We start from the raw sequence: 19,389 nt of genomic DNA, 5'->3' as shown, positions 1-19,389 counted from the left end.
TGTAGCTCACGAAAGCTGATGCTCAAATAAATCTGTTAGTCTCTAAGGTGCCACAAGTCCTCCTTTTCTTTTAGTAATTGGATAGGTAGCTTTCCTCCTACCAGCTTTCCTCCTATGGCAGGTCACTGGCCTCAATCTAGCGCAAGATGGTCATAAGGCAGACAAGCACTCTGTTAGCTTGAGGGAGGAGTCTCAGTTCAGTTCCTAGGACATGTTAAATTCAGTCTATACTAATTGGTCCCCTTGCTGACAGTCCCAGCAGAGGCATTAAGGACTGAAAGAGTATTAAGGCACATCAATGGAACAGCACAGGGAAGGCCATGGGGACAACTTCATACCACTCATTATCTAAGATCTGTGGGGATCTCTCAATTTACTGGGAGCTTTGTCTAGAAAGACATGTGCCGGGGGGGGGGGGAACAGAACTCAACAGAAGTGTCACTGACAGGGCAATAGGCATATGACTTTGTAACATCACATATATACGGTCTAGAAGTACATCTACTGTCTAGGACACCTCCCAGCCACACAAGCTCCTCCCCATACAGGGCACCATTCTCATATAGTACTGGGAGGCCACTGAACTCTCAAGGTTCCTCCTCCTCCTCCCCCCCTCTGCAGCTGTCACTGGGGGATAGGATCTCTGCAGGCACCAGGAGCAAGGAAACAAAGCCCCTTGCTTGGTTATGGAGCATGTGCTCCAGTGTCACGGGGGCTATGAAGAGGTCACTAAGGTGTCAATGGCACTTCCCAGGGACAGAGGAAGTCCTAACTGGGTCTCTCCTCCCTCCCCAGCCCAAATGAACTAAGCCTCTGTAGAGCCTCCCATTATTTGTGTTACAGCAGCACCCAGGTTCCAGTCAGGGCCCCACTGCAATAGGTGGTGTGCAAACAGTGGAACAGAGAGGTTGCCACAGGTCACCCAGCAGGTCAGTGATCAAGCTGGGAATAGACTCCCAATTCAATCCACTGGAGCACCTTGCCTCTGGATGGTCCACCCAGAAAAGTGCTACTAATCCTCTTCAGTCTACATGACTGTGGGGAGGGTGACACTGCTTTGTGGGGAAAGGATTCACCTCACCCACCTCCTTTGAAGGTTGCTACTAGGCAAATCTGAGGAAATCCTTATGTTGGAATGTGACTGACCTGGTGTGAGCATGCAGACCTTCTAAGAGTTGCAGTAAGCACACTGCTACCTGTCATACTTGCAGGGGCTCCCTGCACTTACAATTCACATGCAAATACAACAGTCAGATGCAGGTCCAAATTCAGAGGACAGAAGCTGCAAGTAGCTAACCAGAGACATTGCAAGCATACTAGACAGGATGTTAGAGGCAGCACAAGAGAAGGGAAGACAGCGTCGCCAGTTTTGTGAGGGATGCCAGTTTTGTAGTAGTTAGGTTTAATTGAGAAGTTAAATGAATTTGAAGTAGTCTCCAATACAAGATTGGACCCCCAAATCCAACAGAACGTGGCAGGGTTTTAGAACTGCATTTTTACATTCTCTCCCTGTTGCTGTCAAAGACTCACAGCTTCTTGTTTTGAGGAGCTGGTGGGTGCATTTGATGAAGGTGCATAAACAAACTGAAAGTACCTTGGAGTAATTTCAGCTGCTGCGAGTAAGGCTAGTCAGTAAGATAGTCAAAGCGAAGCGCAGTGCCCCTTTAAAGACACAAGACTCCCAGCTAGTATTGGGTGGTGGGGAAGGTTACCAGCAACTCTGCAGTAATCCTTTGTGTCCCCTCACTATTTTAGTTATAAAGTCAGTATGAAAGAGAGGCAGCACTGTACTGGAGGTAAATGCTAATTTGAGGCTCAGCTCCAACAATGATGACCATGTCTTTCAACATGTTATTTAGCCTCCCTTCCCCCACACATCTTGCTTATCTTGCATGTGATCCTGCTTCCATTTAAGTCCATAAGAAAAACTCTGCCTTAAGTGGGAGCTGACCAGGTTTCTGCTTACAGAAGTGGGAAAATACTTTCCTGATGTAATGGCATTGCAAGAATTAATATTTGTAAAGAGCCTCTAGCAGTAACATTAGTATGGTTGGATTCTTGTATTATAGTTGAGATGCAAGATATTCATCTCACTTCTGATGCTAGCAATACCAAACCCTAGAAGAAAGTTAAACATGTAGCTATTCCTTACGGTTATCAGCTTGAAGGAAATTCCATTAAGTCTGCCTAGCAACCTGTCCTCCCAAGAGGAGGGGGAAACTTTCCTAGCTGGGGATAAACAGCCATGTGTTCAAGCGGACACATCCAAATAAGAACCAGCCCCCTGTCTGAAAAGGAGGCTGAACAGTACATGATTAGCATCTGCTGAATTGTAACTGAAGTCTGTAAAGGAATTCAATAAATCACAGGCATTTAGAAGTCGGGGGGAGTGAATGAAACTATGCAGATTTAGGATTACAGTTTGAGATAATTATGTACCTAAAATTAGGGGAATGATCTTCCTTTGGTAGCAAAAAGAAAAGGAGTACTAGTGGCACCTTAGAGACTAACCAATTTATTTGAGCATAAGCTTTCGATGAAGTGAGCTGTAGCTCACGAAAGCTTATGCTCAAATAAATTGGTTAGTCTCTAAGGTGCCACAAGTACTCCTTTTCTTTTTGCGAATACAGACTAACACAGTGGCTACTCTGAAACCTTTGGTAGCAGTCATCTAAAACAGATAGCTTGACTATCACTGCTTCTCAGGACTGGTTTTGTTTTAGCTTGCTAAGAGGGATAATTGCAACACAATCGTAAAGAGATGAAGGCAGCAAAATTTAAAAAAAAAAAAGAGGGTGGGGGTGGGGGGTGTCTTTATAAGTCAAATGCATTGTGGAATTGCAAGCCAGGCTACTACACTGCCCGCTGCAGTAGCCATATTGTGTCAGAGGATATTTTGTTGAATCCTTTAAACCAAAGGCATCTTCAAGTCTGAGACAAGAGAAAGATTCTACACCTGGAAACAATGAAGAACTCGGCATTAGGGTATACCTTATACCATCCAGCAAAGTTCCCCAGGAGCATGGCTGCTGGCATATCCAGATCCAGGAGAATTCCTACTGCTGTAGTTTTTGCAAAAGCCAAACTGCCTTAGTGTAAGCCTTAACAGAACAGCTCCTCTGCAATCATCAGAGTGGTACAGACCACTCTTGTCCAGCATCCTGCCTCCAAAAGTGCTCAATGCCAGTTACTGGAGAGGAAGACATAGGTGCACAATACCTTACCCTGTGAGACCGTTTCCTTCTGGAGACGGCCAGCAATTAGTTTATACCAGAAGCATGGAAACCTAATCCTTGTAATTTTATCACAGTATAGTTGAAGGTGCTGCTATTCAGAGGTATGTTTACTTACCTTGAGTAAGTCTCTATACACTCCACTTTTGGAGTGGGTCCTACCCTCTTTCTCCTGAACCAAGGACCTGTTTAATCTCCTGTAGACTTCTTCAGCTCTTCCTGGATACTAACAAACAGATGGGCTATTTACTTAACTGACAACCCCTAATATTGGATACTGCAGATTGGTAATATGCTACCACCAACACACCCATGCTTGAAACTGCACTATGCATCATGTATGCTAGGATTTGCTGCTTCACGGTGAAGTGATACATACTCCAGAGCAAATGCACAGCAATGAAAAGCTATTTATCAGAAGGAGATTTAACAGGTTGCTAAGTGTTTGGTTTTCTGAAAGTTACTCAATTACAAACATTAATCCAACAAAATAAAAACCAATTATGAAGTGTTTAATCAGAAGTAATTCAGAGGGTTTTTCAAGAGGGATAACCTGAACTGTAAACTCAAGTTTGTGCTGAATGCTTAACCAGCTTTTTGGCATGGAAAGCTTTAGATTACTTATTTAGAATTCTGACTTAGTACTTTCCAGTCCATTAGTGTGGGACAGAATGATGTATTCTGGGATATCAGAGATACTGCAGTTCATGGTAAGACTTCTTGGTAGTACTAGGTTTGTTAAGAGATCCCAGAGGAGGTTAGATAATTTGTAAAGGTGAATTACAACATACCTCCAAGTTGGCTACTCTACACAGTTTAGTGCCACCAGTAACTAAGTGTAAGTCTTCCTTGTCTTCTCTTCACAGGGAATCTCTCAACAATTGCAAGGAGTTTGCCAAGGAGTCCCCTCCCCCAACCCAAGTACTAGGTGTTGCAAATTACATGAGTAACAGAGGTGACAAATTTTGACTTGATCAGAAGGACTGCTCATAGTTCAGCCATAAGTGTTATATTCTAAGCTACTAGTGTATAGTCTGAATGTATTTCCCTAGAATTTAAGAAAAAAGCCCACATGCCCCCAGCATCCCCTTTCCATGTCTGGAAGAGAATGAGACTGGTTCTACTTAGACATCCAGGGTTAGCCCATTTATGAGGGGAAGCAAGGAAGATATGGACTGACCTGGTCTTTGATCACCATTTACATTAATCTCTTCCCTGGGTCCAAAATTTAATCCTGCAAAAATAGGAGCTATCATCTTCTACTGAAGCAGTAATAAGACAGTTAGTAACTGTTCTTTGGTCCCATTCGCTATCTGCTCCACTTTGGAATGTTTACTGGCTGCAGTTATGGCCGCCCATTCCAGAACACCATTTCAGGAATGGGACTACCAACAGCACAATCTCCCATTCAATAATATGGAGCACATTCTTAGCAATCCTGTCTAGCAGGCAGAGCTCTTTGAGGTGACACGGTCAGGACACTGATCTACACCACTGCCCATGCCCAACTGCAGGAACAATTGAAGCACTTCTCTATATCACCTAGCACTTTGGGAATTACCTAGGCAACAAGACAGTTTCTGCATTTTTATCAAGGGCACAAAAATTAGATGCATCTGCCTTGCTTTATCTCTGGCCAAGAACAGCTGAAAGTTTTGCAGAAAAAGCACCAGGCACCTCTGTTTTCAGTTAAGGAACCACACTGCTTGTCAACTTGAAGGAAAGTTAAAGAGGAAGAACAGATTCCCTTCAGGCTTGAATATGTATGCAGTAGACTTTCTGTAAAGATCACATGAGGCTCAAAGACCCTGCACCCCCACCCCATGACAGTAAATCAGAAGGACTGGGGAGACCACCACCAGCAGCACTGAACTCAGTGATTCATAGGTACTTATGGATAGATTTTTCCACACCATTTTTCCACCCCGTCCTCCTTTTCTCCTCTGGCAAGTTCCACAAGATTGTATATTCTAATTCAGCCTGAGCTTGAATAGCAGTTATACAGCCACTGATCCTCTGTGGCAGCCTGCCCATTTCTAAGCTTCTGAAAGATAGCCTTCCAGCAGGATTATGAACTGTGCTGGACTATAATCTACAGCTGGTATAGCCTTCATACGGAATTCCCTTGGTGAGAAGGATCCAAAGAGCTTTGGAGAGTAGATATGTTGCAATATTGCCTCAAGTACTGCATGCTGCTCAGACCTGGAAACAGACTGGTCGATCTTAAAGACTTCCTGAATAGTACCATCCTGTAAGGAAGCAGGCACTGAAGTGTATTTTCTAGAAGACAGTAGTGATGGAGAGTTATTCCTTTAAGTGGAGGCAAAGAATAGTAAGGACAGACACATAAGGAACTCCAGTGGCATTACTGATTGTTTGACAGAAACAGGTAAAATCTTAAAGTGATCTATGATACAGAGTTGCTAGAGCCTTTTTGCCTGGCTTCATCACTTCCCTCTCTGCAGTCAAATCACTCACCTATTCTGGTTCCTACTACAGCCTCTTCCCATTCACACTTGGTATCTGAAACTACAAGCAGAAGAGCTGTTGATCCTTAAGCCTTGTCCTATAGTGACTTTTAAGCCACCAGTGCAAACTCTAGTGAAGACACAATTGACAAGAGTGCATTTTCATTTGTACTAGTGCATCTTATCCTGGTGCTGAACCTGGGTAAACTGCACTAGTGTAAATACCTTTAAGTCTTCTACATTGGTGCCCTTATAGAACAGACTGCCCCAAGCAGAATTTATACCCCCCACCCCCAAAAAAGGGATAGGAGCCAGAGACTCCACAACAGAAAAAACTGCTAGACTTATGCAGATCACAGCTATTTTATAGGTTCCACTTTTAGCTCTGAACAGATTCAGTCCAGCAGCAGCCAGTGCTAAAAGCCAGAGAATTACTATAGGAAGAAGGGGCTGCTGGAGGACACAGCATTAAGCAGGGCCAGATTAGCCTATAGTGCCTGGGGGCAAATGTCCGGAGCCTGGATCTAGAATGAAACTTTGCCCAAGCCAACTAAGCTTCAAGTCCAGCTACAGTGTCACCTCCTGCTCTAGAGCGCTGCCTGCGCGCAACAGACCAGCACAGTACAAACACTCACAGACTTCACAGGCAGCCCATCGATTTGCACATATACCCCAGCAGCACAGCTCTCACTAATCCTGTTTGATCTGCACCCCCAAAGGCATGATTGCCTGAGGGGGAGAAACCAGAGAGGCAAGCTGAGGGAAGGGCTCAGGCAGGAGAGGAGCTAAGGTGGTTACACAGGGTCAAGATGGAGTTGGCCAGGAGGATCAGGATAGGAAAGGAGCTGGAGGGGACCCACTGAGGAGTTCTGGGAAGCAAGGGCCCTTCCTTGAGCAAGGAGAAAAGAAGAGATGCAGCTGAAAAACAAGATAGTCTGTGCTACAGTGCCGCTCCGCCCTACATACAGCTGTACCTCTCCCAGCTTCTTGCTGGCTGCTACTTCCCAGATGGAATCTAGCGCCTGCTGAAAATAACAGCACCCAGCACAGGCCAGGGGACCCTGCGGGAGGCAAGTGAACAGACAGTGGGTGAAAAGCGGAAGCAATTTTTCCCCAACGGTTCCCAAGCAGCAGCCCCTAGATGCAGACCTGAGGCAATCTATGCATTCTTGTGAACATTAGGCTGTTCCCTCCTACCTCTCCAAGACAGGAACCCAAAAGGCAACAAAATGTGCACATGACCCTGCCGCATTCAGAGGCCCCCATATCCTGGACTTTCAGCTTATCAGGATTGTCCAGGGCTCTGCACCACTTGCACACTCTAGGGTCGTAGGGCTGTGCAACGCACCACTCAGGTAAGCATGTGCGTGGCAAGACCCAGCAACAGTACAGTTCCACTGGGCCAAAAACCAGCAGGGGAGGAACAGTCAGTTGCAGCATCTTCAGTGCCAGCAGCAGTCTGGTACTGCTCCTCAGCCCAAAGGCAGTTTCACAGGAAGTGTGTCTATACTAGACAAATCCATGCAGGGAACTCTCAGCTGGGCTTCAACCCATTCCTAGCATTGGTGTAAATCGTTGCACAGAAGATGCTTAGAGGAAACATTTTGAATTCATTCCACCCCCATCATAGAATATCAGGGTTGGAAGGGACCTCAGGAGGTCATCTAGTCCAACCCCCTGCTCAAAGCAGGACCAATCCCCAATTAAATCATCCCAGCCAGAGCTTTGTCAAGCCTGACCTTAAAAACCTCTAAGGAAGGAGATTCTACCACCTCCCTAGGTAACGCATTCCAGTGTTTCACCACCCTCCTAGTGAAAAAGTTTTTCCTAATAGCCAACCTAAACCTCTCCCACTGCAACTTGAGACCATTACTCCTTGTCCTGTCATCTTCTACCACTGAGAATAGTCTAGAACCATCCTCTTTGGAACCACCTCTCAGGTAGTTGAAAGCAGCTATCAAATCCCCCCTCATTCTTCTCTTCTGCAGACTAAACAATCCCAGTTCCCTCAGCCTCTCCTCATAAGTCATGTGTTCCAGACCCCTAATAATTTTTGTTGCCCTTCGCTGGACTCTCTCCAATTTATCCAATTTATTCTTGTAGTGTAGGGCCCAAAACTGGACACAGTACTCCAGATGAGGCCTCACCAATGTCGAATAGAGGGGAACGATCACGTCCCTCGATCTGCTCCCTATGCCCCTACTTATACATCCCAAAATGCCATTGGCCTTCTTGGCAACAAGGGCACACTGCTGACTCATATCCAGCTTCTCGTCCACTGTCACCCCTAGGTCCTTTTCCGCAGAACTGCTACCTAGCCATTTGGTCCCTAGTCTGTAGCTGTGCACTGGATTCTTCCGTCCTAAGTGCAGGACCCTGCACTTATCCTTGTTGAACCTCAGATTTCTTTTGGCCCAATCCTCCAATTTGTCTAGGTCCCTCTGTATCCTATCCCTACCTGCCACCGTATCTACCACTCCTCCTAGTTTAGTATCATCCACAAATTTGCTGAGGGTGAAATCCACACCATCCTCCAGATCATTTATGAAGATATTGAACAAAATCGGCCCCAGGACCGACCCTTGGGGCACTCCACTTGATACCGGCTGCCAACTAGACATGGAGCCATTGATTACTACCTGTTGAGCCCAACAATTTAGCCAACTTTCTACCCACCTTATAGTGCATTCATCCAGCCCATACTTCTTTAACTTGCTAACAAGAATACTGTGGGAGACCGTGTCAAAAGCTTTGCTAAAGTCAAGAAACAATACATCCACTGCTTTCCCTTCATCCACAGAACCAGTAATCTCATCATAGAAGGCGATTAGATTAGTCAGGCATGACCTTCCCTTGGTGAATCCACGCCGACTGTTCCTGATCACTTTCCTCTCATGTAAGTGCTTCAGGATCGATTCCTTGAGGACCTGCTCCATGATTTTTCCAGGGACTGAGGTGAGGCTGACTAGCCTGTAGTTTCCAGGATCCTCCTTCTTCCCTTTTTTAAAGATTGGCACTACATTAGCCTTTTTCCAGTCATCCGGGACTTCCCCCGTTCGCCACGAGATTTCAAAGATAATGGCCAATGGCTCTGCAATCACAGCCACCAATTCTTTTAGCACTCTTGGATGCAATGCATTCGGCCCCATGGACTTGTGCACGTCGAGCTTTTCTACATAGTCCCTAACCACCTCTTTCTCCACAGAGGGCTGGCCATCTATTCCCCATGTTGTGATGCCCAGCGCAGCAGTCTGGGAGCTGACCTTGTTTGTGAAGACAGAGGCAAAGAAAGCATTGAGTACATTAGCTTTTTCCACATCCTCTGTCACTAGGTTGCCTCCCTCATTCAGTAAGGGGCCCACACTTGCCTTGGCTTTCTTCTTGTTGCCAACATACCTGAAGAAACCCTTCTTGTTACTCTTGACATCTCCTGCTAGCTGCAGCTCCAGGTGTGATTTGGCCCTCCTGATATCATTCCTACATGCCCGAGCAATATTTTTATACTCTTCCCTGATCATCTGTTCAATCTTCCACTTCTTGTAAGCTTCTATTTTATGTTTAAGATCCGCAAGGATTTCACTGTTAAGCCAAGCTGGTCTCCTGCCATATTTACTATTCTTTCGACACATCGGGATGGTTTGTCCCTGTAACCTCAATAGGGATTCCTTGAAATACAGCCAGCTCTCCTGGACTCCTTTCCCCCTCATGTTATTCCCCCAGGGGATCCTACCCATCAGTTCCCTGAGGGAGTCGAAGTCTGCTTTCCTGAAGTCCAAGGTCCGTATTCTGCTGCTTACCTTTCTTCCTTGTGTCAGGATCCTGAACTCGACCAACTCATGGTCACTGCCTCCCAGATTCCCATCCACTTTTGCTTCCCCTACTAATTCTTCCCGGTTTGTGAGCAGCAGGTCAAGAAAAGCTCCCCCCTAGCTGGCTCCTCCAGCACTTGCACCAGGAAATTGTCCCCTACATTTTCCAAAAACTTCCATTGCCCACCTCTTTCCGGAGCAGAAGGAAAAAAACAAAAACAGACTCAGTGCTGGGCATCACTGCTGATCCCACTATTCGAGTGGGGTAACTTTTCTTTTCAGAGGACAAGCCTGGAGACCCCAAGTGACTATTTGTATTAGGGCAGCTCCTGGAAGCTATGGCAGACTAGGGTCCTATTATGCTAGGCATTACACAAACACCCAGTGAGAGACAGTTCTTTCCCTAATGAGGCTACAATCTAGATTGACAAAGTCAGAGGATAAGAGGGAACCAGAGGCAGACAGGTGAAGTGATCTGCCCAGTGTCACGCAGCAGATCAATGGCAGAACTGGGAAATATAATCCAGGACCCCTGACTACCAGCTCAGTCCACTACCCACTAAGTCACACTGCCTCTAAATTCCCTGTGCTCTGCCAGGTGAATCCCACCAAACAGTTTCTGTAAAAGACAAAACTCATTCCAGTGGTACAGGAGGAATCAAGGTTCCACAGCTTTTCTCTGGATGAGGTCCTCCTTGTTTTTTTACAGACAGGCTTTTAAAATCCCCCCCCCCCCACAAAGGTATCAGTCACTTCTGACTAATTACAGAGCTGTGAACAGCTTGCAAGCCTAGAAAGTGGCGACATTTAATTAACTTCACCTTGGAAGGAAGCTACACTTACCAAAGCAATACCTTCCTTCCAAGATGAACAAGTCATACTTGTAGAAGAGAATTTGCAAATGCACCAGTGCAGGCCTGAAGGGAAACTCACCTGCGTGGAGAATTAAGACAGCTTTCCATCTCTACATCAGATTATTTTGAGTTAAGGCCAACTACACTGTACGTAAACAGGCCACTTTAAAATATGCACATGCCCTAAATACATTAATAACATATTGGCTCAGAATGGGCTTCACAAAGGAGGTGCCATTGTGGTCTATCAGGTCAGTGCTACATATCTGATACCTTCCATGAATGATTTAGTCTTTTCTTAACAGAGTAAGTGAAGTCCAAAAGTGGAGTAGTGTAGTTTACACTGCACTGTCAGCTCATGTCACAGGCTCTCATCTCCAAATGGCACCAGGGAAAATCTCTGCTTTTGTCAGTTTACCACAACTTCTTGATTTTATTTATTAAGGGCCAACAGTGTTCTTAGTGCTGACCAGGAGAGCAAAATACAGTCTTTTCCAAGACCCTGCAATCAGAACTGCTCACACAGAGCCTTGTGTAGGTGCCTCCTGATTCCATTCCACACACCTCCTGCGTGTGGCACTCTGTCCCCTCTAGTGGCACTGAGACCACTTAGAATTAATGAGTCTGCTACAGCCTCAGCTAAGAGCCATGTGGCTTTTAGCTCATGCAGTAGAGGCTCAAGCATTTAGCTCCAGAGATCACAGAATCACAGACTATCAGGGTTGGAAGGGACCATCTAGTCCAACCCCCTGCTCAAAGCAGGGCCAATCCCCAATTTTTGCCCCAGATCCCTAAATAGCAAGGATTGAACTCACAACCCTGGGTTTAGCAGGCCAATGCTCAAACCACTGAGCTATCCCTCCCCGCATCCAGGTTCGATCCCACCCACCAACAAGCAGGGTCTGTCGGTGTTACACAGGCATCCACATCAAAGCTATTTGCAGGATGGGAGCCCAAGAGACACATGGAAGACCAGAAATCCAGAGGCAAGGACAGTAGTGGAGGGAGTGCATGCTAGTGGACAGGGCACTGGAATAGAAGTCAGAAGAGTGGGAGTTCCCTCCCACACAGCTCTTCATGTTGGCAAACCCTGCCTGGACAGGTCACTTTACCTCAGGGCTGCCATTTCCTTTCCCACTCTCTGTCCAGTGTCTACTCAGCTCTTCAGAGCAGGAGCCATCTCAACAGGTACGTGTACAGCACAAGGGGGTCTCCAGGCCACACTGTGGTACAGATCATCAAGTGTGGGTGATTTTTAAAGTTTCAGTTTAACAAAGTTATGTAAAACTACCTGTGTGGAAGCCCCGCATCACTGCTAAAACGCCAGTAAACCGGTTTCTCTAAAGAGGAGAGAACAGGCTCTGAGGCGTAAACATTTGCACTTGCTAATTTATTGCTGCTGTACCTTCAGAGGCCTTGTTTACTGACACCCAAGGCAGCTATAACACGAGCTTCAGCACATTGCCCGTCCAGTGACCTCAACCCTGAGGTAAAGGTTCGACCCTCCCTAGATGGAGTGTTCAGGGTCTATAAACAGATAAGGAGTACTTGTGGCACCTTAGAGACTAACCAATTTAATATTTTCATGCAGTTGATAGATTTCCACTCCATACGGCTAAATGCAGTGCCTTGCATAATGACAGGTTTCAGAGTAACAGCCGTGTTAAATTGGTTAGTCTCTAAGGTGCCACAAGTACTCCTTTTCTTTTTGCAAATACAGACTAACACGGCTGTTACTCTGAAACATATAAACCAATAGTTTGTCAAGCTGGAAGTCTCCTTCAGGTCTCTCTCCTCACCACAGCTGAGGGTCACCAACCCCATTTCACTACAGAAATGAGAGGAGAGTTTTGTATTGGTGGGTAAAGGTGAAAGGAAGTCTTAGCCACTAACCCATGCTGCCCTGGATAAAAGCCTATTTTTAAAAACTTAATCTTTAAGATGTTTTAGGGAGATGGACATCAGTCACTTCTTTCCAGCTTCTTCCTCCTGCCACGAGTATAGGAATAGGAGCATTTAAGGAACTAAATTAAGTTTTCACAGCTAGTTTCCAATGAAATGGTCATTTGCATCCACAAGGCTGATAATAAAAGCTATTATATTCATCTTCCCCTCGCACACAAAATCCCATGCGTTATTAGGAAAATGAGAACCTCAGGAACACATCAAACCCAGAAAGAGACTCTTGCGACAGGCTGTGAGGCATCAGAGTCTGACAAACCCAGCATCTTTTCCAAGGCTCGCTGAAGAGTCGACCCCAAACAGACCCCCCCCCCCCCCAGGGAAGCCTCCCAAAGCTGCAAACAATGCTCCAAGTATTTCTCTTTTCCTTAAAGCAGTGGCGCTCAACCTTTCCAGCCTACTGTGCCCCTTCCAGGAGTCTGCTTTGTCTTACAGGTCCCTAAGTTTCACCTCACTTTAAAACCTATTTGCTTACAAAATCAGGCATAAAAACACAAAAGTGTCACAGCCACATGGTTACTGAAAAATGGCCAGCTTGATCATTTTGTCTGTATGAAATTTCAGCGTGTACTAACAGTGCTTTTCACGTAGCCTGCTGTAAAGCCAGGCAAGTACCTAGAGGAGCTGGTGTACCCCCTGGAAGACCTCTGTGTACCCCCAGGGTACCCATACCCCAGGTTGAGACCCACTGCCTTAAGATACAGCCACGCTGCTACTGGGGGAGAGGGAGCAGTAGCCTCACAACACACAGCTCCAAGGCTCTGGCCCCAGCAGCCCTCCCCAAACGAAAAGCCAAGCAGCCAGCCAGTGCACCTGCCCCAGAGCCATGCTCCAAACACCCCTCCAGCAGGCATGTTAGTCAGTCACACAGTCAACAGGCAGGAAAAAAAAAACAAAACCCAGCGCAGGGGGCGCGGGCGGGGGGGGGGGGGGGCGCAGAATGCCGAATGCGGCTGCCAGCCCCCTCCAGACTTTGCGGGGCTGGGGGAGAAGGGGACAGCCAGGAGCCGAGGCCGGCCCACTCCATCGCCCTGGGTCGTCTGCGCAGAGGCTCGCCGGCGGCTGGTCCATACAGAGGCGTATGGCCCCGCGGGAGCGGCCGCTAGGAAGGCTGCGGTTACCTCGCAAGACGCCCGAGTAGGCGGCGATGATGGTCTTCATCATGGCTCAGCGTCGGCGCCCCCCAGGCAGGTCCATAACCGCGCCCCGCTGGGGCCGGGGCGTCCGTGGGAGGCAGAGACCCGAGCGGAGCGCAGCCCCTCCCGTGCACCGCCCGCAGCCCCGCACAGCCCGGCCGGCCGCCCCGCACCGCTTTATATCGGCCGGCCGGGAGGGAGGCGGCGCGCAGGCGCCCTGCCTGGTCCCCCCGCCCCTCCGCGGGGATTGTGATGCAGCCGCGGGGGCAGGGGCTGCTCGCCAGGGATGCACGGGGGGGTGTTGCACGGGGTGTGTGTGTGTGTGGATGTGCTGTGGGGGAGGGGGGAGTTCGCTTTATAAAAATAGGTATGTCGAACAATGGTGTTGCAAAAAGAGCCCGTGTGTTGCAAGGGCGGGAGGAGTGTGCAATTTCGGTGGCAAGCTCTTGCAAGCGAAAGGAAATGCTCTTCCGTCCCCAGTGGCCGGTGCCTGGAGCCGGCGGAATGGCCGCGGGCGGCCCCGGGGGCCACCCGAACCGCAGGCAAGTTTCATGGGCTTCCCCTTCCCCCCCCCCCCCCCCCCCGGGGAGTGGCCCGCAGGCAGCAGGAGCCAGGCGCGTGGGTGTCCTCCCTGCCCCTGCTGCTGACTCGTGGCGCGGGCCCAGGGGTGCAGGGCGAACTCTTGCTCTGTGGATCGAGCCACACCGGTGTGACTGGGCACTAGCCGCTTCCTGCGCCTTGGTTTAATGTGCAATGGAATGGGAGGAACAGCCCCTGGCTGGTGTGAGCGCGGTGCGGTATTGTTTATCATTCGTCTTATTACTGCGGTATCGTTAGGGGCTCTAGCCCTGGGCCAGGAACCGATTGTGCTAGGCGCTGTATAATGTGTTATGTAAAGGGCTTTCAGAGCGTTGGGAGAACAGCATTACAGAAGCCTGGAGATTATGGAGTACCTCTCATGTTCCCCACAAAGCTTTTGGATGAAAAAATACGTGCCAAATAGTGAATATTTTTCTGCTGTTGGGCACACTTTTTTTCCTCCTCTGATCCGTACTAAGTCTGTGTTTAAGAAAATATTACTCTGAAATCCTTTATGGATGCTGTACAGATTTAATTCCAGATGAGGAATCTATTTATACTTTTTAGCTTCTTGCTTTTCTCTCTGTGTGTGTGCGCGCTAATTTTGTGTTAGAGTTCAAAGTGCTCTTTAGAAGTTAGAAGACCTTGGTTATCTTCCCAGCTCTACTAGGGTTTGATCCTTCACTGGCATTAACTACTCTTTGGGCAACTTGGGCAAAAGGTGTTTAGGCCCCTAAAGATGCAGATGGCACCTAGTGAGATTTTCAGAAGTGCCCAAATGCCTAATTCCATGAGTTTCAAGGGGAGCTAGATGCCTTTTGAAAATCCTAGTAGGTGCATCTTTAAGCACCAGCATATTTTTCAAAATCTGGACCAAATCTGCTTCCAGTAGGAAATGTGCCATTGATTTTAGTGGGCGTTGGGTCAGGTCCTTAGAGTCCGATCCTGCACTGAAAGGGGAGTTTTTGCTATTGACTTTAGAGAGAGCAGGTTCAGGCCCTTCACTCCATCTCTCTGACTTGGGGATAATATTTATCCAACTTTGTGAAGCAATTTGAGATCTAATGTTAGTGCTGAACGTTGCTATTATTTTTCTGTATTTTCCCCACACTTCTAGCATGGGCTGCAGCAGTGCTAGCTAGCTTCCTCGAGCCACTTCAACCCTCACCTAGCAGCAACTACCTTTAGGAGTGAGCTTGAGTTATGTTCTTGCCCATGCAATCATAGCATCCCTGCTGGCAGGAGGGCAAGCTGAAACAATAACTTTCTGGCATGGGGATACCCATCTGTTAGGATCTGGCGTGAGATCAACAACTCATTTCACAATAAAGTGACCAGAGAGTCAACAGATGGTTATAGCTTTTGGTCGCTACCAGCCTGTGCTGGACTCGAATCAGTGACCTAGAGGTGAAAGGTTTTGGATTTCCCATAAGCAATCCCCTGAGCCATTACTGTATAAACCATTCGGTGCCAAAAGAGCATTTGAACTGTCCTGTTGACAGTCCCAATATTCTGTTGTAATATGTACCAAAAAGGAATATTGCAACAGTCTGTCTGGAAGCTCTGTTTTGCCCAGCAACTCCTGGGTGTAAGCTACAGCGATGTGTCCTGGATGGAAAAACCCATAGTTACAGTATACTTTAATATTATCATATAGAAAAGAGGATGGGCAAGGAGTATGGATTCCTGAAGCAAGCAGTGCTATGGTACGTTCTATGACTTGCATTATATAGGAGGTCATACTAAACTATTACAATAGTCTCTTCTGGCCTTGGAATCTATGATCATCTATCTATGAACATCTATTGCCATTTGTTTGGCGCTGACTGACTTAACTGTATCAATGAGATCACGCCTGTGTGCTTTCTCCTATGCTGTCCTTCAGTTCATAGAATCATAGAATATAAGGGTTGGAAGGGACCCCAGAAGGTCATCTAGTCCAACCCCCTGCTCGAAGCAGGACCAATTCCCAGTTAAATCATCCCAGCCAGGGCTTTGTCAAGCCTGACTTTAAAAACCTCTAAGGAAGGAGATTCTACCACCTCCCTAGGTAACGCATTCCAGTGTTTCACCACCCTCTTAGTGAAAAAGTTTTTCCTAATATCCAATCTAAACCTCCCCCACTGCAGCTTGAGACCATTACTCCTCGTTCTGTCATCTGCTACCATTGAGAACAGTCTAGAGCCATCCTCTTTGGAACCCCCTTTCAGGTAGTTGAAAGCAGCTATCAAATCCCCCCTCATTCTTCTCTTCTGCAGGCTAAACAATCCCAGCTCCCTCAGCCTCTCCTCATAACTCATGTGTTCCAGACCCCTAATCATTTTTGTTGCCCTTCGCTGGACTCTCTCCAATTTATCCACATACTTCTTGTAGTGTGGGGCCCAAAACTGGACACAGTACTCCAGATGAGGCCTCACCAATGTCGAATAGAGGGGAACGATCACGTCCCTCGATCTGCTCGCTATGCCCCTACTTATACATCCCAAAATGCCATTGGCCTTCTTGGCAACAAGGGCACACTGCTGACTCATATCCAGCTTCTCGTCCACTGTCACCCCTAGGTCCTTTTCCGCAGAACTGCTGCCTAGCCATTCGGTCCCTAGTCTGTAGCTGTGCATTGGGTTCTTCCGTCCTAAGTGCAGGACCCTGCACTTATCCTTATTGAACCTCATCAGATTTCTTTTGGCCCAATCCTCCAATTTGTCTAGGTCCTTCTGTATCCTATCCCTCCACTCCAGCGTATCTACCACTCCTCCCAGTTTAGTATCATCCGCAAATTTGCTGAGAATGCAATCCACACCATCCTCCAGATCATTTATGAAGATATTGAACAAAACCAGCCCCAGGACCGACCCTTGGGGCACTCCACTTGATACCGGCTGCCAACTAGACATGGAGCCATTGATAACTACCCATTGAGCCCGACAATCTAGCCAGCTTTCTACCCACCTTATAGTGCATTCTTCCAGCCCATACTTCTTTAACTTGCTGACAAGAATACTGTGGGAGACCGTGTCAAAAGCTTTGCTAAAGTCAAGAAACAATACATCCACTGCTTTCCCTTCATCCACAGAACCAGTAATCTCATCCTAGAAGGCGATTAGATGAGTCAGGCATGACCTTCCCTTGGTGAATCCATGCTGGCTGTTCCTGATCACTTTCCTCTCATGCAAGTGCTTCAGGATTGATTCTTTGAGGACCTGCTCCATGATTTTTCCGGGGACTGAGGTGAGGCTGACTGGCCTGTAGTTCCCAGGATCCTCCTTCTTCCCTTTTTTAAAGATTGGCACTACATTAGCCTTTTTCCAGTCATCCGGGACTTCCCCCGTTCGCCACGAGTTTTCAAAGATAATGGCCAATGGCTCTGCAATCACAGCCGCCAATTCCTTCAGCACTCTCGGATGCAACTCGTCCGGCCCCATGGACTTGTGCACGTCCAGCTTTTCTAAATAGTCCCTAACCACCTCTATCTCCACAGAGGGCTGGCCATCTCTTCCCCATTTTGCGATGCCCAGCGCAGCAGTCTGGGAGCTGACCTTGTTAGTGAAAACAGAGGCAAAAAAAGCATTGAGTACATTAGCTTTTTCCACATCCTCTGTCACTAGGTTGCCTCCCTCATTCAGTAAGGGGCCCACACTTTCCTTGGCTTTCTTCTTGTTGCCAACATACCTGAAGAAACCCTTCTTGTTACTCTTGACATCTCTGGCTAGCTGCAGCTCTAGGTGCGATTTGGCCCTCCTGATATCATTCCTACATGCCCGAGCAATATTTTTATACTCTTCCCTGGTCATATGTCCAACCTTCCACTTCTTGTAAGCCTCTTTTTTATGTTTAAGATCCGCTAGGATTTCACCATTAAGCCAAGCTGGTCGCCTGCCATATTTACTGTTCTTTCGACTCATCGGGATGGTTTGTCCCTGTAACCTCAACAGGGATTCCTTGAAATACAGCCAGCTCTCCTGGACTCCTTTCCCCTTGGGAGGAGCTCCTTATAAACATCTGCAAAACTAACTCTGTATCCTCCTTCAAGTCTTTCCTCAAAACTCCTCTTTGCCATGATGCCGAAAAAAACTTGACAACAGTTAGGCTACTGGTAGTCTCACTGCCTATCAGGCTAACCATGCTGTTTCCTTTTATTCCCCCCATCAGTCTGTCTGTATCCATTTGTGGTGTCTTGTTTTGTAGTTAAATCAATGATTTTCAAACTTTTTTTCTGGCGACCCAGTTGAAGAAAATTGTTGATGCCCACGACCCAATGGAGCTGGGGATGCCAGGTTTGGGGTGTGGGAGGGGGCTCAGGGCTGGGGCAGAGGGTTGGGGTGCAGGAGTGGGTCAGGGCTCTGGGGTGGGGCCAAGGATGAGGGGTTTGGGGTGCACAAAGGGGCTTTGGGTTTGGGGGGCTCAGAGCTGGGGCAGGGCATTGGGGTGTGGGGTTGGGGCTCGGGCTTACCTCAGACAGCTCCCAGTCAGTGGCACAGTGGGGGTGCTAAGGAAGGCTTCCTGCCTGTCCTGGCACCACTGACCACGCTGCGCCCCAGAAGCAGCCAGCAGCAGGTGCGGCTCCTAGTCTTAGCGGCCAGCAGCAGGTCCGGCTTCTGGCCGCAGCGCAGTGTCAGAACAGCTAGTACCACCGATGGGACTTTTAATGGTCCGGTCGGCAGTGCTGACCAGAGCTGCCATGACCCAGTGCCTTCCATTCCGCGACCCAGTACTGGGTCATGACCCACAGTTAGAAAACCACTGAGTTAGATTGTAAGCTCTTTGGAGCAGGGACTGTCTTTTTGTTCTGTGTTTGTACAGCACCTAGCACAATGGGGTCCTGGTCCATAACTAGGGCTTCTGGGTGCCACAGTGATACAAATAATTGTAATGGATAGAGATGTGGTGTTCCAGGGCTAACTTTGTCAGGTTTCGGTCACTGCACCCCATTAATTATATGAGTATAATTTTCCACCCCTGTTTATTTGCAGAAACAGTTTGGTCCCTTAAAATTAAGAATCTGCAGCCACAAACCAGGTAACTAGATTGTCAAGTGACAGTAAGTGGGGGGCCTGAGTAACACAGCACCAAACTCCACCTGTAATTGCAATTGCAAAATGTGAGACCAATTTTTGAAAATTTGGCCTCAGATCTAGTACGGGTCTGCTTAATCCTAGCCTGTGAGCTTTCTGGGAACTGTTGCAATGGACCAGGATATAGGAAGTCAGGCCTGGTGGGCAGACCAGGAGTCAGAAACCAGAGCAGGGGGTCAGAGACAGAGTCAAACCAAGGGCTGGAGCCAGACTCACTAGCTAGAGGTGAGGCATAGAAGCAGGGATCTGGAACAACAACAGAAGTCAGGCAAGAAA

General features: G+C 47.7%; 1 protein-coding gene across 1 annotated transcript in view; it reads right to left on the bottom strand.

Moving 5' to 3' along the window:
* DGAT2 (diacylglycerol O-acyltransferase 2) overlaps positions 1–13,663 on the bottom strand; it is a 39,861-nt gene extending 26,198 nt beyond the window's left edge. The window contains exon 1 of the mRNA XM_048839996.2: positions 13,448–13,663. Within this exon, the coding sequence (XP_048695953.1) occupies positions 13,448–13,490 (43 nt within the window). The 5' untranslated portion in view covers positions 13,491–13,663. The remainder of the gene's footprint in view (positions 1–13,447) is intronic.
* Between the last annotated feature and the right edge of the window lie 5,726 nt (positions 13,664–19,389).

Source organism: Caretta caretta, chromosome 1, assembly GCF_965140235.1.
Source record: "Caretta caretta isolate rCarCar2 chromosome 1, rCarCar1.hap1, whole genome shotgun sequence".
NCBI lineage: Eukaryota > Metazoa > Chordata > Testudines > Cheloniidae > Caretta > Caretta caretta.
This window is presented reverse-complemented; position numbering and strand designations above follow the sequence as displayed.